The sequence below is a fragment of the Andrena cerasifolii genome, chromosome 6, assembly GCF_050908995.1.
Source record: "Andrena cerasifolii isolate SP2316 chromosome 6, iyAndCera1_principal, whole genome shotgun sequence".
NCBI classification, from domain to species: Eukaryota; Metazoa; Arthropoda; class Insecta; order Hymenoptera; family Andrenidae; genus Andrena; species Andrena cerasifolii.
In genome coordinates, this window is record NC_135123.1 from 17809488 (window position 1) to 17833340 (window position 23853).

Genomic DNA, 23853 nt, shown 5'->3' on the forward strand with positions numbered 1-23853 from the left:
ACGTTTTTACTTATATTAATGCGTAGATATACCCCCTAAGTATTGACATGCATTTATGAATCGCCCTATACAGATTGATGAAATGGGTGATTGAATGTTACGCGTGTACCTTGTCCAACAAGCCCCCTAGTATGTTTAGCGGGTTATCCTGAATAAAGAACTTCGCCACTATGTAGTTAATCGGCGATGGAGGCGTATACAGCGCGATCTAAAAAAGGGAGTTGAAGGAGGAGGCGTACCCAGGATGTCACCCAGGGAGGGGGAATAAATAGTGAAACCGAATTTTGAATTTATGAACGTGGTTAGAAATCAATATAACCGGGGTCGTGTAATGCGGAACTATAATGGGGGACAAAAGTATGTGGACACCCTTTAAAATCGTATAACTTGTTTAAAATTGGTCCGAACGACTTGAGTTTTTTTGAGAAGTTAGAAGGATTAGTTTGCTAAGTGACGTGTTTCGTTGTTTTGAAAAAAATTACAACTGGTTGGAATAGCAAAAAAATAGTAAAGGTCGTTTTTTCAACTTTTTTTCTGAGACTGTAATGAAAATTCAAAAATCCCGTTTGTAAATTTAAGTAAGTTGTATACATGTTAAAAATTTCATAAAAAATGGTTAACGTTTTTCTGAGCTATAAACGCTTAAAGATCGCAGAATAATGTCAAAAATCGCTGATTTCGGGAATTTCTACATTTCACCTATTTTTACGAGTCCTATGTGCTCCTAAAATTTTGAACCACTTTGTTAAATCACTCATAAGTCTACACCTCCTCGCCTCATTTCTACATTGATGTTAGTGCATTTCTATTCATTATACCATGCCTAAGTATTTAAATGTGCAGATGATTGTGATAAAAATAAACGATTTAGTGTAAGAGCATAACAAATAACGCACACAGATTTAGAAGTACATTTTGTGACCGATAAAGACAATTTATACATGTGACCCCCTGTCCAGAACTAAGCAAAAATTGTGCAATTATTCTTTTTCGTACAGGGTTCGGTTTCCGAGAAAATCGATTTCGATGACGATTCGTATCCCTTTAACTGCTAGTACTCATATTCCATCGCGAATCTGTAAATATTAGCACGATTTGTTTTCAACCAGTTCTATTATCTTCATTACTCTCATTAATCTCTATAAAAGATAACGCAGTACCCAGATCGCAACTGAAAATACACGCATATAATTCTTCAGATGCCTGTGGTAAAAATGCAACTGCTGCAGCTCACTGATACAGATAATGCTATCCTAATCGCCGCAAAATGGGTCAAAACGCACGAAAAAGCGATGACAATGCTTTCGTTTGAAAATATTACAACTGCTAGAGAAATGGCGCCACTAGTAGAAATGAATAATACTTTGTCTTATTTTCTAATAATCAACGTAACGTTCTTTTCTGAGAATGAAAACGAGCATCTACTCTTCCTTTTATTTTTTTTTTTTTTAGTAATAATACTTAGTAATAATTTTAGTAATGATTGTTTCAAATTATCGTTTAACTTTCTATGAAAGTCGTTTACGGTTAAACGTGAAATTTACAATTTGTTTTCTGGACTTTGAGTTACAAGTAATTTCTGTCTTCAAATACGCCGTTTCAATACAAAGTTTCGTTAAAATCGGAGCGTAACAAGTTATGCAAAGTTTTAGATTTTAATTTGTAACTTCGAGAATCCCCACTTGCCATGAATTTCATTAATATTCCTAACTAGAGATATTAAATAATAAATAATAATAATAATATTCATAATAAGAGATATTACAGACTCCATGAAACCACATTTCAACCCTTTTCACCACCCCCTCAGGGGTTGATTAGGGCAAAATCCTGAAATTCGTTTTTAGGCATTTATGTGGTAACCTTTCGAAGTAAAAATCAAGGTGATATCTAATCGGGCCTAAGAGATTTTGAGGAATCCGTGAAAATATATTTCACCCCTTTTTACCCCCTTAGGGGTTGGTTAGGAAAAAATTCTGAAATTGGTTTTTAGGCATTTGTGTGGGTAATTTTTGTGAGTAAGAACCAAGTTGATATCTAATCGGGCCTAAGAGATATTAGGGAGTCCGAGAAAATACATTTTACCCCTTTTCGTCCCCTTGAGGATGGAATTTCCAAAAATCCTTCCTTAGTGGATACCTACGTCATGAAAACAATGTACCTTCCAAATTTCACGTTCCTAGGTTAAACGGTTTGAGCTGGGCGTTGATGAGTCAGTCAGTCAGTCAGGACTTCTTATATATATATATATATATATAGACAAGGTACCTCGTATGTTATTGCTCTGTATGTTTACTTATTAATTACGCTTTTCAATGAGTTAAAACACTTACTCCGAATGGTAGAAACGTAACATTTATTTAATTCATATAGTTCTACATAATAATACACAAAACAGTGTTCAATTCTATGTTCGCAGCAATATACACTTCACAAAACTTAATATTCCTATATAGAATATACTTATTGGGTAATAAAATTGAAGAGATTATATCGCTACTGGGTATGAAGGATATCAGAGACAGAAGAAGTAGATCAAATATCCGTGGTGCACCTTATGTGGAAATAACGAACCAATTTAACACATTAAGCACTATGATACGCAATAGGATATCGGTGAGAGAAAATTCGAAGGAGAATGTGGATGTTTAACCACCTAAAAGATAGACGAAGAAAGTAATTAATAGGGAGAAAAGAAAACTGGACAAGCAATAATGATTATGGAGCATAAAAAGTTAGACAGAATTACTAAAGATTGTTCAAAAATATCAACCTCACGCTGTTTGCGATTTATTCTTTCCCTCAACTGCGTCAGAAATATTCATTATACATATATATCATTATACATAAACTGTCTGCTATATTACCTTGTCCAAAGAAGCTTACTTATCGTAACCGATGGCATGAAATAAACCATGCATATATACACACAAACACAGACACGCACATTAATCACGAGGAAATTACATCGTCAAGTATGATTGATGTAATTAAACTAATGGAATGTTAATAGAAGTACCAAACATCCTTAAGGTAATTTATATTCATTACCCATTCTGCGAGCAGGAAGGTTACACCCAGATGGCAGTTAGGGTATTGCGGGAGGAGTCTAACAGGGGTTTCTCCGAGTAACTCCAAAGAGGCTAACTCTTTCACAGCCTGGGTTGCACCGCTTAAGGCTTCTAAGTGTAAATTGTGTGCAAACGAAATATTGCTCCATCCTTCTGCTAGTTAGCTTTATTTGCCGTCTGTTGACGCACTGATACTGAGGATAGGAGATTGATATATCTGGTGTGTCATCACGTACCAAGCCTAAGCAGATTACTGAGCTGAAGCTCGGGTGGTAGAACCATTCTTTCTGATCAGCCATCAGGCAATTGGGTCTAGCTGCTTGGCAGAGCTCATATTCTAAAGATAGGCGAAGCATAGATCTTAGCATCTGTTAGAAAACTTATTGGCACCCCTTAGAGTAGAATGCACAATAGAAGGTGCAGGCAAAAGCCTGGATACTCAGAGAGTTTTGATTTCATAGGATATTCGGTGTATCTAATTGGTACTTCTACCTTGAAGTAACCGAAATACTCACAACCACTGGTATCACTTAGTGTCTGCGCCCCAGGCACCACTCACCAGCTACCAAGTGTCTAATCTGAATACACTCTTAAACAATGTGTACCAAAAGATGAATTTTGAAAATTTTGAAATATGAGAAATTTGCACATTTCGAATAGTTGTACAATTTTGGAACACTGTCAGTGCAACAGTCGCTAGTGAACCCACTACATCGAATGTATTGATTATTTTCGTTATCTGTATAATAAAATTTGTCACTAGACAGAGATTATCTATTGAGAGATTACGAGTTACGTGATAAAATTGTCTAAGGCAATATAAAAAAAGCGCCATTAGCAATAAATACATAGTATCGTGAAAGGAATTATTATCGTCAAGCGATTCAAGTACGTCTAAATATAAGGACTTAACTTCTCATGTGTAATACTACTAAGATAAGATTTGATAACAAATCGTATGAATATCGATCCATATGTCATCCATATGTTTATACGTATAACCTAATCTACACCCGTTCTTATCTATTCATTAAGATTTAATGCAGAATTCACTTCAAGAGTGAAAGTGTTAATTTGAACAATCTGTTCGCGAATCTATAACAAAATTGAATCATACATATTTGAGCGTATGTGTCAATCCATGATCTTTCCTAAGATACTCACAATAGAAAGTTTAGAAAGCAGAACTTGATTACTGAAAGACTCGCTATCGCTTATTAGTAAATAACGGAATGTGTATTATCTTTCTCATGGCAACGTCTGTGGGTTTAAGCCTTTCTTGTCTATTTGTTTAATATAGCATTTTCAGCCTCTGTGGTCATTGACTGTTATGCCGTCCGTGTTGCAGACTATTTTATCTTATTTCAAAAAGTGTTTAAAAAATGAACTTTCACTGACTTCAGATTTGAAAAGAGGCTAAACAGATGAAAGTGACTGTTTCTCAACTATTTAGAGAAATTATTATTCCTTGTTGTATATATTAGACAACCGACTAGTTTAAGCGAATAGTAATATCGATACTATTTACAGAGTGTTTACATAAGCAACTAAGCATGGGTCTGCTACGAGTTTTAGATTTGATCGCTATGGGAACAATTTATCTAGAATAATTAACACAATAATATTATTTCATTCAAATAATTTGATAAATAATTATTCATTATATATACGAAATTATTCTATACATAATATTCTAATACTCTAATTTACTTAGTATACATGTAAAAATTTTGTTTACTCTATTAAAACATAGAATGAGATTATATTTATTAACGAACGTTTCGGAATGACATACAATTATATTAGTGCGACTACTGTGTTTATTATTCAATTTGATAGTATAAGACCATGACATTATAAGATTTATAAGCATCTGTCGGAAGTATTAAAAGGTTAAAGATTGGAGTGAATGGCAGATTTATCATAATCGCCACACTGGTCACCTATCAAACGTCTAGCAGTGCTGTCCAAGGAGTGGGGTTCCCCCACTCCCGGCCGCGTTGTCAGGGATACCGCGCGCGACGCTAAAGAGGCGACCAATGCAGGCTGGCGTCCTAGCTTGTATGCTACGCATGATGGGTGTATTAGTGACACACGTTTGCTTCCGTGAATATTGTGTGGAGGAGGTGGAAGGGGAAGCAGGCGCATGAGGGGCCCCTACACAGCGCTGGTTATGTTGGATAAACTATGCATAAGAGCGAAGATTCGACATCCGAGAAACAAAAGTTATGGAAATATTTATAAGAAACCATATTACCCAATCATCTACAAAAACGTCGAAAAGAAATACCAAACATTCGTAGCACAGTTGTGCATGCCCGTGAAGGACATTACTGAAAACAAACGGACATAACTTTCCCCTTGAAATGCGCGAATACAACTGGTAATTTGTAAAACTACAGTAGCCATTATTTAATACTCTTTCGTTTCGTCTCGGGCTACTTATATTATATTAACTAACCGCAGAAACATCTTGAGAAATATTAATGCATCCAAACCTTCCGTCAGTAGTGTGCATTCCTTGTAATTTTGAATAATTTATAATACAAATGCTTAGAATACCAAACATACTGCCACTTGAATAAATGATTGTCTGAAGAAATTATCCAAATAATTACTCGAATAATGAATATCTTTCGTATATGTACGTTAGCCGCGTAAATCTGATGCGAGTATTATTGATGAGTTAAAAGGTATACATTGTTTTAATTCGATATGTATTAGTGACCAATAGTGCTACTTTCCGGTTTTCCATAAATTTCCGAAGTAATTAAAATCAGTGTGCAATACCCCATACTGCTCCCTTGCCTGAGCCACATGTCACTGTTGTCCACGCACTCACCTCAATATTACCCATCGTCTGAAATGCTGTAAATACCAGCATGAAACCGCAACTCAATATTATCACATTTACAAAACTTCTATCTATCGCCATGGCGAGCGAGCGTCGAGTAAAGTATCTTTAACGGGAAGACGGAGTAAACGGGAACGCAACAGATTTCTCTTTCGCGCGCACGTTCAAGTTTTACTAATCAAAATCGTATGTTTGCGGCGATAGTCACGATACGAGTAAAAGGAATAACCAGACAGGCTGATCGCCAATCCGTACATAACTCCTTCCTTGCCTCTCGGCAGCAGGGTTGCCAGAAGGAGGGAAAACATGGCCGCGGTGGGAGCTCAGTGACGTAGTAAGGAGTAGCAGAGAGGGTACACTTATTGGACGCAGAAGTGTTGGAATTTATGTCAGTTGTGCTTAGGGAGTAGTAGAGGGGGAATTCTCGCATGGTGTGCTCAAGTCGATTAGTGTATATTATAGCGAATTCGGGAGACCCGCACTGACACTGCACTGGTGCCAGAAATTGTCGTGCGTGACTTTGATTGGTTGATTCTTATAGAGCTATCTTCGTATCTATCAGAAACAACCAATCAATGCCATGTATGATAATTTCTGGCACCAGTGCAGTGCCAGTGCGTGTCTGCCGAATTCGCTATTAGTGTGAATAGGTCTACGTGACGTCATCTTGTCCCGCCAAGAGGGAATTCTTCCGGCAACCCTTCCTCTCGCGCATCTAAATGGTATGAAGTATTCCCCGAAACTGGAGAATACATCGACTCTACGGCATAGGCAATAAAACGAGTATCGACATATCGATACGACGATTGGCGCTAATTTTAACGGTGATCACAGTCGGTCCTTACAATTGTGGATGAAATGAATCCTCGTGTATGTACATAGGTCTGGGTTAGGTTTGTGGTTTTAACTTTCTTTGTGTAGGGCTTTGCCTTCGAGAAATCGATTTTAAGGTGGAATCAAGTTTTAGTCAAGTGTACGCGTACTCGATGGATTTTCAAAATCAATTTTCTCGAAGAAGGTTTCTTCTACATTTTGATTTACTTGTGTCCTGGAATCTGTGGTGGACCTGAAACTGGGAAAGAATGTACAGAATTGAAATGGTTCCAAAGAACAAATGTGATGCAAGCGTAAGTTTCCTCTTAAAGCTACATTATCTTGAGTTACCAAGATGATTGATATTTCCTCCATTTTAATGAAACCACATCGTAATCATGAAACGGCCACGTATACTTGAAATCTGGGAATCGGACAATGGAAGCTCAAAGTCGTAATTTCAAATCTCCCGCCCTGGCAACGATTCCTCGTTCCGAGACGTATCTCGCAGAGAAACAATAATGGCCGACTGTGGCCAGTAAAAACTCGTTGATTGTCCCGTTATCGAGTGCCTCGATAAAAGTCTAAAGGCTATTTAAAAGAAACAGTGAACCGATAAAGAATCGAAATTGTAAGAAAGAATGCGATGTACGAAAATCTCGACCCCGCCTCATGTGCGTGCTGAACGGGAAACAGTGAACGACGATGTAAAATGCCGTGGCCAAAGTTTCTGAGGTTTTGACACGTTTACAAACGAAGAAACCGAGTCCTGGCTCCTCGAAGGCCCGTCGAGAGTGAAAACTCATTGATATTACGCAAGGGTATACCGGTTCAGGAGGCACTACCCGCTCGCGCAGGGTGTGAGATCATTCTATAAACATTATGTCGAATCATCGCTGGAGCGATACGAATGATTCTTTTTTTTCTGTCAAATGTGCATATTTTTAGCCTCGCACGATTGCGCTGACAATGAATACCTATAAACACCATTGAAGTAAATAAGTGACAAGTATTTGTATGAGTGATACAGTAGATTAAAGTGTAATTTTATTTATACAGCGAGCCTTAGGTGCTTATCAATCATGAAGAAACAGTTCTTCAGAGTTAAACAGCTCGCGGATCAAACGTTCTCTAGGTAATCACCCTGAAGTTTCATCTAATTATCTACAAACACTGCAATCTCTGTTTTATTTACTTCGCGTTGCGGTCGTTGTTCTTTGTGTTCTTCTGAAGGCCGAGATGCGTTAAGAAATAGTATCGCTTATAAATGATACGTAAAGTAAATAGAGGAGCGACTAGTCTAACGCATCGATGCTTAACAGTGAAATGATAAGGGTCAAGGCTAGTTAGTTTCCTTTAGAATTTTAAGGTTAAGAGTTTTAACGACGCATATCTAAAAAGAGCAAACATGTTGTACCAGAATAGATTATGAATCACACAATCTCGCGACGAATTGACTTCGCATTAACGATCGCGCCCCTGATTTAATTTCTGTTCGCCAGTATCCGCGACTATTTAGTATAATTTCTTTTACAGAGCTGGTAAAACAGAAGTGCTCACGGACGATTTACAAGCTGCTGACAAACATGTCGAGCAAATCAGGTTAGCTCTCATTGGATTAAGCAAGAGACTTGGTAGCCCACCAAATCAAGCTACGGCACAAGATGTTGCATTTAAAGAAAAACGACTGGTAATTTAAAGTTCCTTTATTAAGTATGTTTGTAATAACTTTGTCTTACAACTTGCGAGAGCTATAAGTAGAAATTGACGGCGTTCGTTGTTATTTTAATTATTTTAATGTTAAAAGTATATGATACTTAAAGCTGCGTATTCACCTGTGCATTCGCCCCGAATGTGCATTTGGTGTTCAGCGCGCGTTCGGGCTGATCTGCTTGTTGGCGGTCCATCAAAGTGTGCATTCGGGTCCAAACAATACCATGAAATGGACACTGCAAATTTCACTCAACCCCGAACGCACGCGAAATACGCAACCAACGTGCGCTGAGCTCCGAACGAGCAAAAAATCGGTGCGCACCGAATGCACATTCAGGGTGAATGCACAGGTGAATACGTGGCTTAATAAAAATATTTCAGTCTGATTTTGTTTAATGCGCGCTGTCTTTTTAGAAAAAATGTCCAGAGTATATACTAGGGCAAACTATGTTAGAAAATGCTCCGGAAGACGGTCTAATGGGTTTTACTCTCTTGGAATGTGGACGCGCACAAACGTATTTAGCGAACGAGACAATTGAACATGAAACGAAGGTTGAGCAATATGTGGCGAGTCCCCTTCAACATATTTTGGAGACAAATGTACCAAATATATTAAAGCATAAAAGAAACTTAGCTCGCTTGATCTTGGACATGGACAGCGTGAGGACAAGATATCAGCAAGCGAGCAAGCATAGTGCCAGTAATAAGACTGTTTATTATTGCGTTTACAAATCACGTGTTCGGAGAATTATGTTCGGATTATTTAATACCGTTCGTGTTACAGGTGCAGGTGCGTCAAAAATAGATAGTTTAAGAGAAGAATTAGAAGAGGCCGAAGCTAAAGTCGAGCAATGTAGAGATCATTTAGCCGCAGAGATGTTTCAACTTATATCGCGAGAAACGGAATTGGCACACACTATTATTCAATACGTAAAGCTTCAAAGAGCTTATCATGAAAGCGCGCTGCATTGTCTCGAGGAACTTATTCCTGGATTAGAAAGTTATATCAGTAAGTGTTATATATGTACATATATATATAGGATTTATGTTCAGCCTCAACGGCCTTGAAAAGGAACTTGGTTTTGCAATTTTTCTATTCGTTCATCCACTCTGACACTCCTTCTATCTTATAAACTACAATCTAACTCATCTTTCCTTTCTTTTAAACTTCCTTTCTGTCTCTCTCATCCACTCTACTATGCTCCCATTTACTGACCCCTGTAATACCCTTTCTGTACTGTATCCTAGTCTCTCTGTTTCCGTACAGTCTTCAATTAGATGCTTCAAAGTCCCCGGTCTTCTCTCGCACAGTCCGCATCGTCTCTCTTCTTCCTTCATCCAATACCTGTTATTCACCTCGAGATCCCCACACCTTGCTCCGGCTATCAGTTTCTGGCTATTCCCTTCCCCTCTTTTACTTAATTACTTAGGCATACTTATCAGTAAGTGTTATATATATTCTTATCTATAATCATTTCTCAACGATTCTAAACATGGAACTACAAATTAGGGTTTTGAACATCAACGTTGAGTTTTAAATATTTACACGTGTCATACATGCGAGTAACTTTCTAATTACAGATGATAATGAAATGAAACCAGTTTACGGATACCCACTCGAGGAGCACCTAAGAGTGACTAATAGAAAAATTGCATTGCCTATCCAATTATGCGTGTCTGCATTATTGCGGTTAGGCATGGAGGAAGAGGGTCTTTTTAGAATAGCTGGGGCTGCATCGAAATCTCGACGAATTAAGCTAAGCCTGGATGCTTGCTGCCTTACGTTACCAACTGCTTTAGAGTATAAGGATCCACACGTGATCGCTGGTGCGCTTAAGTCTTATTTACGAGAGCTTCCCGAGCCTCTCTTAACATACAAGTAAGCATCAGCATAACATCTTTCACTGTTAACAATGAAAGATAATGTTGCGTGTACTCACTACGTTACTTTGAAGATTATATCCCGAATGGATGGCAGCTGCGAAGATAACACACAATGAAACGAGACTGCGATCTCTGTGGGAAGTGTTGCATAAATTGCCTCCTGCAAACTTAGAAAATTTACGGTTCCTAATTAAATTCTTGGCGATACTTACCAAGAATCAAGATATAAACAAGATGTCGCCGCAAAACATCGCAATTGTTATTGCGCCTAATTTAATATGGAGTCCGCAAGAGGATGTAAATACAATGGTGTAAGGACACGTTTATCTGAATTATTATAAAACAATGCGATCCATTTACGTAGGCTAACAAGGGAAGGTCCCGAACCCGGAAATTCAAAAAAAAATCTGAAACTGTGCAAATACGTAGGGGATTTCCTCCTGATTAAAACGCAATTTTTGTTTGCTGCCCAAATTCACTCGAAGGGGGCGAAATTAACCCCTGAAAATTCGGCTATTTTCCGATTTTATTTTGTAACTCGCAATCTGTAAGAGATGGAAAAAATGTTTCAAGATAAAAGTTACTTCTTTTAATTAGGACTAACATTTGGTAACTTACAGTTCGCGAATTGTAACCCAAAATCGGAAAATAGCCGGAATTTAAGGGGTTAATTTCCAGTGACGGATTTAACAGGGCGGCTGATGAGCAGTTGCCGCCTGGGCCCCTGCCCAGAAGGCCTTCCCAGGGCCCCATTTCCCAAAAAAATTATGATTAGGTATAGGTATCCAAACACTATTTTTTTCTGTACTACTACACTTAGCCCGTTTTTAGTAAACTACCTCTTCATTTTCCCGAAAAAATGGGCCTCTTTTGCCACCTGGGCCTTTTTTCTTAAATCCGCCACTGTCAATTTCACCCCCTTAAAGTGAATTTGGGCTGCAAACAAAAATTGCGTTGTAATCAGGAGAAAATCCCCTACATATTCACAAAGCCTCAGTTTTTTTTTTTTTTTTTTTTTTGAATTTCCGGCTTCGGGATCTTTCCTTGTAAGTTTGGCGATTGTTTGTAACGAAGAAAGATTGATATGATAAATCTCTATCTGTTTCAGAATGAACATGAGCACAGCTAATAATTCTAGTCTTATAGTGGATCAATTGATTACATACGCAAATTGGTTTTTTCCTGGTGAAATAGATTTTGACCGTGATTTGGAGGTTGGTATTATAAATGGTTCAGATGTTCAGACCACAAGCATACGTCGTTGCATTTCCAACAGCAGCCTTAGCGACCATGGAGAAAGCCCTCCGCAAGGTAGCCCCAAACCAGCAGCCCGTAGAAAAAACAAACCAGCACCGACACCACCAAACAGTACCACACCAGATAAACATGATAGAAAACCTGACGATAAACCACCACCCACTCCCGACAAACCACCCAGACCTCTGACATCTGCGACTCTTAATCGTGCGACATACAAAACCCCAAAACATGAAGTAGTAAATACCGAATTGCCAATTAAGCATGAGAATAATATAGAAAAGCAAGATGGGAGTACAGAAGCGGAGAAGAAACAACAGATCAACGAAATAAACACAGTTACGGACCCTTCGCCTCTTAATTGCTCGGAAAATATTAACGAGATACCAGATGAGTTACGCAGCGTGGACGCAGAATTGGAGAGAAGTAATCAAGAGATACAGAAGTTGGAGAAAAAATCAAATGCGTCTGCAGCATTGGAGAGAAGCAGTGCGGAACATACGCTGTGCAACAAGTCAATTACAGAAACGGAGAATGTTGAAGTTCCTGTGCATAAATTGAAGCCAGTACCCACGGAGAAACCACATCCCTCGACATTGGAGAGACGAAGACCAGTGGCTGCGCCAAGAAGCATAACCAACGTAATACACAATACAGGTTAGCATTTTTTTAATCACGGTAATATAAGTATCTTTAATATTGTCGTAATTTATTAGAAGAAGCAGTTGAGTTGCGCAAGAGGCCAGACAGCAATAGTACCGTCTGTACGAGCACGCTTGATAGAAGCAGTAAACCAGCTATCCCAGAGCGACCTGTTGGATTAATTCGACCGTCGAGCCTCATCAGGCAGCATCCACGCCACAGCAATGAAAACTTAGACACCGAAACAGGAGTGAGTATTAAGACCTTTCACCTACTACTTAATATTAGTGTCATATGTGGGATAATGTTTTAAAATAAATGTAGTTATTGCCAGTGGACTCAGCAAATATCACTGCCCGGATATTGCATTTTGAAAATACAATAACGTAAGCTACAAAATAAAGCGCAAAGAGAACGTGTTAATCATTTATCTTTCTTCGAAATGTCAAAATCTCTCGTAACTTTTAGAGCTGTTAATGTATGTTTCTTTTTTAACAACCTGTAGCCTTTAACTTTGGAAAGAGCTCATGTATATTCAGTGGACAAACAACAGGTCAGTATAATACAAGTGCGTGGAAATGGGAATGCGTTCAGCGCCACGGCCGACAACAATGGCAACACGGCTTCGAACTTGCAGAGAAGCCCCAGTGTAGGTAGCCGGCCTTCATCTATGTCCTTGTACGGCGACCGACCGGAAAAGCCAGCGAAATTGAGCGCGCCGGAGCAAACGAAAGCCCACGTTCGAACAAGATCGGAAGGGAATATTATCGACGTCCAAACACAGACTGAAACAGTTGTAGTTCTTAAATCGCCGCAACAGCCTGTCCCGGTTTCTCCACGATTCCATCAAAGACCTCCGAGGCCGCAGCCGCCGCCGCCACCTCCGCCCACCACGCGACTCAAGTCGGAGCACGAAAGTACCAATCTCTAAGAACAACTTGTATAAAACGAGATTATTATATTCATAAGTGAACTTTTAAAGAATAACTGATATTTTTCAAAATGAAGGCTCTATTTCTTACAAGACAATATGGCATTACGGGGAAACGACTGCGGGCGACTTCTAACAAAACAATGTAAGTTTTGTAAATTTTTTCATTTCAACTTACGCGAAAAGATTCGTTTCGAGGGTTGCGTTCAACTTCGCACCACAGTTAAACGATGCTTTTTGATTCGTTTACAAAGATTTTTAAAGGGAGTAAATCGCGTTTTTTATGTTTCTGGAATAATAGTAAGATAATAGGAAAACAGGGAAATGGGGGCGAAGTTTCGATGTTAACGATGATGTTGTAACTCTGTAATTGTACATTAATAATGTCTCAAGGAGTTATCTAATATTTTTGGAAATTATTAACTTTTATATCTGTTATAACGCCGAGGAGGTATTACATAAGCGAAAGAATAATTTGGCAATTTAGCCTCTAGTTTGACATACCTTGTATGTACACAAACTTTCATTAAGCTTATAATGCAATATAAAATAGAAAATATTTTATCCGGCACTAATTATAACGCATTTATAGTATTTATTTGTGATGCGAATTTATTCGTACACGAAAGAATTTTGCCAAATCGTGCTACAACCAATGAGGAGGTGATTTTTCATGAAAAACTATGCAACAGACTGTATTCCATGTTTGTCACGTAACAGTTCGTAAAACTTTGACAATAGTAGAAACATCTTTTACTCTACAGAATTATGGAAAAGGTCCTCGCACTAGTACATCAGTGAATTGTGTCGTGCAATAAATAATTACGTGAAAAATAATTTGTTGTAATTTAGCGCTTACAAGGCACAAAAGTTGTGGAAACGTTTTGGTTTGCCAAATTATTTTGACGATTCTTCACATAAAAATAATCTTTTATCGTAACTTTCATCGTTGTTTCGGATGTAAACAATCATTTTAATGTGCCTTTACACGTAAGAATGCGAGATTCGAACGCAGTAACGCATCGCTGCAACGAATTAGTATTGCTCTTTAAAAGATATATATAACTAATAAGATAAGTTGTTCTGTAGAAGGTATAAGTAATATGCATTCTAAACTACAATACACTTTGGCTCCATTTTCAAAATTATTATTGTTGTACGGTGTGTACGACGGTCAACAAAATTTTGTTCACGTGCATTGTTCTACGTGCAATCACCTGTTCAACGTTTGTACTACGATTTAGTGAACACATTATACGTGTAACAAATTGTCAGTATAGCACATAATTCGAGAGAAATTATTTTTTAATTAATCATTTCGATGAAGTCAGCTTGACTAATTCCTATTAAGTAACGTAACATTCTTTAGAAAAAAAAAACAAATCTGCGTAAGTCTGTGTCTGATTTGTTCTTATATCGAGTAGTTTCTTAGTATTGAAACTTAATTTGTAAAAGAAGAAAACGTAAATCAGACACAGTCGGTTTGTATTTGTATAACACATTGCTCACCATCATCTCAATTTTACTTCATTTTAATCTATTAAACAATGTTTCGCGCATTTCTTATTTTTATCATACGTTCATGTAACGAATCAAACATTTTGGTAAAACCAATTTGTGGAATATTAAATTTCCCCGATTAATTTCGATTTAGATGGTAAATGATGTGTTGGACTGGGAATGTTCGATTTACGTAATGGAAATTTTGCAGGAGCAAGAAAGATTTGTATCCTTATTTGTTATAATTCATTTTTGTTCTTCTATGTGCAGATACAGGAAGAGTATTGTATATATGGACAGTTGAAGTAAATTGTGCCACTACGGGAAGTCATGTAACTTACTGAATTACATTTGCAATGTTAAATAAGGATAAGATATAATTGAATTAAAGACACGTTTAATAAAAGGAAAATTTGTTGAGACACTACATGGTGAGATCTTAAATTAAAAAATGTCTTTCGTATTATTTTGTTTACGTAAGTTATTTAAAATGTATATACTTTTCTTGAAGTTCTGATTCATACGAAAGTTTATTAAAATCATTGGAAACATTTCCATACGTAACATTGCAATGAAGTATCGTGGAGTTATTTGAAAAGTATTATTTCGATAATATGGATATGCCCAGGCGAGAATACGTTTATTAAAACGCTGTATCCATCGCGGTGGATAAGTGGAGCTCTTACCTTCTGCAACTACATTAAACAGTATTCACATTAAACGTTTAAGCTGCAAAAAATAAATCTCTTATGATTTCCCTTAATACAGCACAATTGGTCCGAGTCATCTATACACCTATAGTGATTCGTGTGCAATTGAACATATATCAGTTATAATAAAACGAGTAGCTAAGGCAAAGAATAATTATTTTCTTTACGTTTTATTTTCTAAAAAACGGTCTAAATACTTTCCTAAATATGCCTTGGTACTACGAGGAAGGTTACAAATCTTTTACATTGTGGATTTGTTAATTTAAAAATATTTATAAAGAAAATACAGCATTCTCCATGTATTTAATTATGTTGAAGAAAATATTTTTCATGTGTTACAATAAGTATCGTACGGATATGTAAAAACATTTTAAAGTTAACTCTGTAACAAGTTGTGTATGTACCTAAGGAGTGCTTAGGCTGTGAATGTAATGAAAACTATTAGAGGATCTATTTGTACATAAATAAAGAATTTACGAAATCAATGAAGTCTCGTTCGAAAATAGCGTGGTTTCCATAAAAGAGATTGTTAAATCAATTTATTCATGTTCATAAATAAACTTAGCTATTACTATTACATGGTGCTTAGATACGCTAATGTATTATCGTCAGCAATGTCTTTGGGTTTCACACCGTTATTATCTTCTATAGACTGAGCTCCAATAGACAGCAAATATTTTACAACATCGGGATGCCCGCAGGATGCTGCATAATGTAACGGTGTTTGCCCATCTCCGTCCTGTGAATCCACGTCCGCTCCTTTTTTAATTAGATGTTCTATGATTTTTACATGACCCCGATCCGCGGCCCAATGTATCGGTAACAAACCGTCCGTGTCCATTAAGTTTACAAGCCTCGGCTCATTGTCCAACAGCTCTTGCACTTTCTCTTCGTGACCGTCCTTTATCCAATCCAGAAAGGTTTTGTCCGTATCATTTACTTCTTCCTCCGTATTTATTAAGCGACTAATAGCGACCCATCTATAAGAATCAGATTTTATATCCTCTTCCCACGAAGGACTTATTCTGGTTAATTCTTCTATATAATTATTCATAGCAGCATCGTGACTCATATCGTCCAGATTTTTCCACGCCTCCCATTTTTGTCTAGCCTGCATCTGATACCAATTGGGCTTCGGGATATTACAGGGTCCCACTGTAGCCTGTTTATACAAAGCATAGAATCTTAGGAGTTCATTAGGATTCAACTCCGACGCCAGGGTTTGCAAATAATTTGCAGCTTTGCCGAATGTTTCTTCAAGACACATTGCGAAGGATTCTTCTCTTAATCTACGTACTGTTCAGAAGTTCTTTTGAAGACGTGAAGCTTGCTTTCCTCTAGAACATGAGTTTGATTAAGTGCAGTATTCATCGCCGACGCGTCGTAAAATTCTACAAATCCATTGCCCGAACTGAGACCGTTCTCTTTAAATACTATCGTCGCCCTTTTGATATCGCCGAACGCCGAGAAGTATGTTTCTAGCTCGCAGCGGGAGACTGTCCAAGGGATATTACGTATATGGACTAAAGATCTAAAAGCCATGACAGACGCTTCTCAAGTCGCACGTTCTATGCTTAACAAATGAATAGTATGGTCTTGCATCAGGTCATGTATATTTATGTCGGAGTCTGTGCTAAGTCCGTTCAGTGATATGTGAGTGCAGGTAAGACTCCATTTATTTAACAGATGCTCTATCGACCAATCTGCGCTTCGTTCTTGATAGGTACATAGAAACTTTGCGCTCGGATTCTTTTCGAGCAGGAACGCTACGGTAACAACTATGTCTTCGAACACGGCTGGTTCGTAGAAACAATCGGATCCGAGAATTAAGTCTAACGGTCCAACGGAAAATAAACTAGACAGAAATAATCCCCATGTTATACCGACGATCTGAACTTGCGACAAAATACCATTTAGCTCGCAACTCCTTCTTATATGTTGCAGGCTTCTAGGAAGATTAGCAGAATCACTTAAAGTAACAATAGCGCCGCATTTACTAGCTAAAATCCCAGGGAGGGCTGTACCTGATCCAAGTTCTAAAACTCTCTTCCCGATAAGCTCTTCTTTATGCTCCCAGAGGAACCAAGCTAATACAGGTGCGGAGGGCCAAGTATAAAAACTATAACTAGCCTGAAGTAACTGTAACAAAGCAATGCGTCGTCAGAGACAATGAAAGCAACGGAAATATTTATGATATAACACATTAATTTCTCTTCTCGCTACGGATCGAAAGACGGAAACTTTCGTTGCAAACGGGGCTCGATTAAGGTACATTAAATAGGCATGCTTCTATTCGAGGGATATAAATTATGGATATTAAAAGTATTTCAAGGAAACAGCGCATAACCAAAAACTCGTAATACCGGTAGCATACGCGCAAATGCGATTACCTAATACTTTATCTATCGACGCTCGATTAGAAAGCCTTATTACCTCCGGGATGTAAATCTCTAAGCTCTCGTTGCACTGCACGTTGTCCTGCGTTTTACGAGAGGTGAACAGAAATTTTTTCACTTGCTCGGGGACGATTCCATCGGACATTAGGCTGTGCGTAGGTGGACTGATATCGCGTGAAATACTTTCATCTAAACCTGGCATGACTAATTATCAATTCATTTGCACCGATACTTTTTTCATTCTGCTCTGAATTATTAAGTCTGAATTAGGCATTGTAAGCTTGAAATTCTCCTCCGAAACGTACAAAATCTAAACGAGAAATATAATCACTATTTTGCTCAGAGTTGTCGGTGATTCGCACCAAACAATAGGAAACACAAACGCACAGAGGACATTTAAATTTCGTAATGGCGGGAATCAGTTGGAGACAAATGTTTATTAACTCTGTACTCGAAATGACAGCATCATTATCTGCATATTTGCTGATCGATTTTTCTCCATTTTAAAACTTTCGTCTTTAATATAGCATTATACGATAATGCATATATCGTTAATAAATAACGCAGTTTGTGTATTGGAAAGAATCTACTGTCAGCGATAAATACGAATTCGATGTTTTAATAAATACATTGGAGAAGAGTGAGGAATTAACAATGAATAACCTTTTTCCATTATTATGTTATTATTTCTTACGTAAGTATGTATACTTATAGTTTGAAATAGTAATCTTTAGAAGCATCGCACAATTTTATATTTACTCCGAGAAAATTGCACTAATTAAATCGAATTATCTGTGCATGCTTCTGTTTATAGCTTAAACGAAAACGTAGGAAAATGTGACGATGTGGGAATGATATGATATATCTGAAAAAACAAGACATTTTTATGGTTTTAGTGACACTCGATACGATACTGGGTTAGTCGTCTTGATTAAAGATGGAGGAGGCTGGTAACGAGAAGTTCCTATCGAGGAGGCGTTCTGTTGCACTTAAAGCTTTAACAGTTAAAGACGAACGAGTAGCAACATTAAAAAAAGTACGTGCGTGATTTTTGGTACAAGCTGGCTAATTGCAGTGGTTCCATTGCGATCTATAACCAACATTCTCCTGCATTTCCCGGCATTCTTGAAGTTAGTGCATTGTAAACAACTCCTGCGGGAGTGCTACATCGCTGGTCTCGTTCTAGGTAGCAGCGATTTTACAAAAATCTGAAACAGACCGGACCGCGGAGGAAACGGGGATACTTATTTCCTGCAGTGACGTAGTGAAAGAGGTTAATTTAAGGTATAGCCATTTTGAAAAATCATTGATTGCATATTTATGTGTACATTCATTTACTTTGCCACTATCGTCGCGCGAAACGCCCGAGAGCTAAATTAACAGTTACGCTAATTTCAGCGATCGTTGTAAACTTCGGATGTAGATTTTAGTGGCGAATACCCCGCCGATTAATATGGTTAAAAGCCACTTGTTAATTAATTTGATAGACAGGAGAAAAGGCACAGAGTGAAAGCGAGGCTAGAAGAAGTGGAAGATGCGCCACAGATTTTGGAGGAAAAGTGTATGCGACTGGCTGCGGCGATTAGCAGAGCGACGTCGCTGGCTGTTTACACTGGTGCCGGCATTAGTACAGCTGCCTCAATCCCGGATTATAGAGGAACGAATGGTGTTTGGACCCGTATGCAACAGGGGAAGGACATCGGGTAATGTCGAACTTGTTTACAGTTCACTCGATTGGGTAATTATGCAGAACAGGTATTTCCTCATCGATTTTGACGATCTTGAAATATGTTGTCAGGGACATGATTCTGAACAACCTTTTCCTATACATGTTACCGCCCCTCGACCTTTGTTTCCCAGATATTCGCGAAAAACTGCTGTTACTACTATAATGTATTCTGCCGTATACGTACCTATAGTACGCATCCATGGCAGAGTATGTGCCAGCATGGGACGAAACAAACGATGAAGCTGGCCTTCGTTTCCGAAATACCTGTTTGCGAAAAACTTCTTTTGACTTATTCCGACGCAATGCATTCCACTTTCCAACTTGTCCCGGGTACTACTATTGGTTGGGGGTAGTGCGGGGGGCGCATGCCCACGAACGGGCACGTAAAGCATGCTAGCGAACCAATGTGAGCCAGGGTGTTGACAGGAGTTCCCACACACCCAACAGGTGCTCTTAAAGACACCCTCTTCCTAGCAAAAACATTATGTTTTAGAACCAGAGTCATCCTAATATCTGGCAGCGTCGGCACTGCCGAACAGAGTCCGGGTGCTGACGGGCATCCGCAAGTTTCTGGTTCAAATCTCCAAATTCATATCGGTTCGCTACCATGCTTTACGCGCCCGCGGGCGGGCGGGCGCCCCCGCTTTCATCTATCCCCAACTAATACCAGGGACAAGTTGGGAAGTGGAATGCGACAATGCGTTGCGTCGAAATAAATCAACAGAAGTTTTCCGCAAATATCTCGAAAACGAAGGACGTGCGGCGGTAACAAGTATAGAAAAAAAGTTGTCCAGAATGTTGAGTTTTACAACATATCCAAAAATCATTGAAATCGGTGAGGAAACACCTATTCTGCATAATTACCCTCGTTTGCTACCGGCATCGCTGGCGAGCACTCAAATATCCTATTTACTTGCAGAAATCATGATCTGAGCCAGGCGGAGCCAACGTTGACCCATATGGCTCTTTATGCTTTGTACAAGGCACGGGTCTTGAAACATATAGTTTCCCAGAATTGCGATGGACTTCATTTACGTAGTGGGATACCTCGTACACTGTTGTCCGAAGTTCATGGGAATATGTATGTGGAAGTTTGTAGAACATGTAAACCGTTTAGAGAATATTGGAGATTATTTGATGTTACAGAAAAGACAGCTCGATATTCTCACGGTACCGGTAGATTCTGTCACAGATGCGACTCTGTCTTGCAAGACTCGATTGTTCATTTCGGCGAAAGGGGCAACCTCCCGTGGCCGATTAATTGGAACGGGGCTACGAGAGCGGCGAAACAAGCGGACGTTATATTATGTTTGGGTTCCAGTTTGAAAGTTCTGAAGAAGTATCCGTGGCTGTGGCAGATGGACAGGCCAGTTCAGAAACGTCCGTCCTTGTACATTGTAAATCTGCAATGGACTCCGAAGGACGAGAACGCGGTGTTAAAGATAAATGGGAAATGCGACGAAGTTATGAAGAAAGTCATGGCCCACCTTGGGTTGGAGATACCGCAATACAATCGTGCCAAGGATCCTATTTTTTCACACGCCATACAACTGAGAAGTAGCGAACAGTGTACTACGAGCCAGCCGTGCTTAGAAGAACCGGCTGATATCGCTCACATGCAGTTAAGTGAAATCAGTGATAACTTTTGTGAAGACATTGCACCCAAAACCAAAGAGAGAGAAGGTTGCATTTCAGCTAAGAAAATAACCGAATCGATGTCCGCATATCCGGCGCCATTTTTTACCGCGCTACCTTTCTTGTCTATGGGCCTGCCGTTTCCACCGATGTATATGTGCCCTCAATTAACACCACTTTTTTATTATCCATTTATACAAATACCAGATATGACTATCAACATGCCAAAACCCAAGCCGGCTTGCACCTTTTGCATGGAGAACGAAGGTTCGGTTACTTGCCTTTATTACCAACGAGACACCGACAGTTCTACTTTAATAGGGCCCGAAAGTAAGCAAGTAAAAGAGACAAAGACATTAGTAATCCATGCGGATTCCCCGATGGCACCTCCGAAAAATCCCGGCTGGTTTGGCAAAGGTTATCGCAAAGGCATGAAAAGGAAGCGGTAGCATTTACTCTCCTTAATACGGTATATGACTCTCCCTTGCTCTGTTATTATGTGAATGTATAACACATGGTATATAGTAATGTACGTAAATGTTTGATGCCTCCATATCACAATGAAACCTATGTATGCAATCTACAGGTGTGTAGCGACTTAACTCCAGTATCCAGAATTGTAATAATCAAATTAAAGTAATGAGAGTAGTTCTTAAGGCTTAAACCATAAGCAATCTATTGATTTCTCGTCAGTGAATCGTCGCAAATTCGAATTACGTAGATAAATGATCGAGCTCACCTTTCGTAGCACGGTGATTAATTTAGCTGTTTAAATCCGATAAGTCTGATTTGAAAAATTATTGGTTTGTAAGTTCACCGTTGTCGGTCCCCTGCGACATATGATTGATTTACGGTGATTATTATGTAAGTAAATTATGTTGTGATTTTTACTGATAAGGTCTTATTTAAACAGTTGAGTGTTATGTGATTGACGATAAATTCATAATGACCAAAGTGATAATTTTTAATTATGTTTTATTTTTATTATTCGCTTAATATGTGTATAGTGCAGTGTATCATAATTTTCTTTTTTAAACGGAAACCGATTTAGAAGATCTGCATGCGTGGAACCTTTTGCATTCTTCACCATATTGCTTTATCATTCCAGTTTTGTAAATATCGGATAAGTAAATGTATGCAGCAAAATTTATTCCATGGACATTAATGGGTCGTCTATAATAGACTTTGGTATTAAATTACATTACCATCTTCCGTCGATCAGCAGACAGAATAAGGCAGTAAGAGATTAACGTAAAAATAATCTCCGTTTTTACTTTTTGTTTTTTTATTGATTATTTCAGTAAATCTATTCAAAGATGTTCAGAAAGAAACTTATGGCTCTTCCATATTACATAGAGAGGCATTTAACTAAACCCTTTCTTCAGTCCCCTGGCTTGCAATGATCGTTAAAGGCGTCGATTGCTATAATTGCATTACAGACTGGCTTTTCAAAATCGAAGGTAACACGATTTAAGTGAAATGAATCACATAATTAATGTAGAACTATTTTTTAAGGATGTTGCAAGGAAAAACAATTTTTCTCATAGTTACATATTTTACTTACACAGAGAAGTATATTGACATGAACATATGAATTCGATTACACTCAATGTTAAGATTACTTAAATTCTGTACACGAAATGCTGAATTTCGAAAGTATTAATACGTAGGGTATATACAATATTTTCATATTGATAAATGGTTATTTTTATTTATTTATACGAATAAATAAACTTGTACTTCAATGAGACGTAATGAAATGTGACGATTATCGTTTTCTATTTTGTAATAGTATTTACAAATACTTCTAAATAATATTAGCAATACCACATTTCTCATTTGAAATTACCGTTGACAACTTTACATTTAGTTTGTTGTTTCGTATAAGCTGTTTAGTTTAAACGTATCCATGATTTAGTAGTCAGTGCAACAGGTGCTATTTTTTATTTTGTACTTAATCGTATACATTCGTTATATAACGAGGCTAGATATCTATTCCATTTCGTACTTGAGCTAATGCAAACTAATAATAAATAAACATACCATAATGTATCCTATAATATTAGAGAAAATTTACTACCTTTAATCGATATTAATATATGTAGTCGTTCAATTGCAAATCATGACACAATAAAAATTGCCGATAGTGCTATTCATAAAGTGTATTAATAGAACGATTAACATTTCGAAGACAGATGTAAAATAAAATGAAAACAATAAGAAAAGAGAAACGTACTGTGAACGATGGAAATAAGAGGGCTAAGAAACAGAAGGAAATAGGAACTAATATTATAAGTAATGAAAAGTGTCAGAAAAGAGGAGGAAGATAATGCAATAAAAAGAAAGAAGAGTTGTACGAAAAGTTTTCCTATTCTTCTTTTATCTTTTTTATTAACGAGGCAAACATGTGTTTAAATGTCGATGGTGCGTAGCAGCGGTTCTACGGGCTCGTTGCAGTGAATTGTATATCATCAGCTAAATTCATTTTTCCCGCGAGAAAGGTATTTGGTTGAGCGCGGTATATGAAGAATTATTTTCAAGAAAAATCAGCGACGTTACACAGCGGTGAGTGGGTATTGTCGAGGCTACGAGAGACACGCTGAATGCGTTGCAACGCAGGGAGGAAGAAAGGAGAAAGAGGAAGAAACGAAAACGACTGGGGCACAAAGAGGGAGAGGACTACGAGGGCTAATGCTGCGAGAAGGGGAGAGATTGGAA

At 38.1% G+C, this 23853-nt stretch overlaps 5 protein-coding genes across 8 annotated transcripts in view; 2 read left to right on the forward strand and 3 right to left on the reverse strand.

Annotated features, from left to right (window-relative positions):
• Positions 1–6202, reverse strand: part of LOC143370403 (UNC93-like protein MFSD11) — an 8786-nt gene extending 2584 nt beyond the window's left edge. The window contains exon 1 of the mRNA XM_076815481.1: positions 5914–6202. Coding sequence (XP_076671596.1) covers positions 5914–6006 — 93 coding nt within the window. The 5' untranslated portion in view covers positions 6007–6202. The remainder of the gene's footprint in view (positions 1–5913) is intronic.
• Positions 6203–7168: 966 nt separating this feature from the next.
• Positions 7169–15860, forward strand: LOC143370198 (rho GTPase-activating protein 44). Of its 4 annotated transcripts, none has more exons than XM_076814967.1 (10): positions 7169–7873; positions 8275–8428; positions 8866–9151; positions 9236–9460; positions 10033–10330; positions 10407–10646; positions 11444–12249; positions 12309–12484; positions 12740–12787; positions 12872–15860. In XM_076814967.1, exons 1-10 carry the CDS (start codon positions 7821–7823, stop codon positions 13163–13165), a joined length of 2580 nt encoding a protein of 859 aa, XP_076671082.1. In that variant the 5' UTR covers positions 7169–7820; the 3' UTR covers positions 13166–15860. The 4 variants fall into 4 exon arrangements, with proteins under 4 accessions (XP_076671082.1, XP_076671083.1, XP_076671081.1 ...); XM_076814968.1 differs by having other exon boundaries at positions 10407–10644; positions 11530–11549; positions 11612–12249; positions 12740–15860; XM_076814966.1 differs by lacking the exon at positions 12740–12787 and having other exon boundaries at positions 12788–15860.
• A 26-nt stretch (positions 15861–15886) lies between these two features.
• On the reverse strand, positions 15887–17495 carry LOC143370203 (acyl-CoA-binding domain-containing protein 6). The gene is made up of 2 exons (XM_076814976.1): positions 17400–17495; positions 15887–16712 (listed from the first exon to the last, which is right to left on the reverse strand). The coding sequence occupies exon 2, from the start codon at positions 16640–16642 to the stop codon at positions 15950–15952; it is 693 nt and encodes a 230-aa protein (XP_076671091.1). The 5' UTR covers positions 16643–16712; positions 17400–17495; the 3' UTR covers positions 15887–15949.
• LOC143370202 (histone-arginine methyltransferase METTL23) lies at positions 16638–18154 on the reverse strand. The gene is made up of 2 exons (XM_076814975.1): positions 17809–18154; positions 16638–17514 (listed from the first exon to the last, which is right to left on the reverse strand). The coding sequence occupies exons 1-2, from the start codon at positions 17971–17973 to the stop codon at positions 16930–16932; spliced, it is 750 nt and encodes a 249-aa protein (XP_076671090.1). The 5' UTR covers positions 17974–18154; the 3' UTR covers positions 16638–16929.
• A 385-nt stretch (positions 18155–18539) lies between these two features.
• Positions 18540–23197, forward strand: Sirt7 (sirtuin 7). Its single transcript, XM_076814972.1, has 4 exons — positions 18540–18807; positions 18958–19055; positions 19259–19474; positions 20420–23197. The coding sequence occupies exons 1-4, from the start codon at positions 18709–18711 to the stop codon at positions 21582–21584; spliced, it is 1578 nt and encodes a 525-aa protein (XP_076671087.1). The 5' UTR covers positions 18540–18708; the 3' UTR covers positions 21585–23197.
• The last annotated feature ends 656 nt before the right edge of the window (positions 23198–23853 follow it).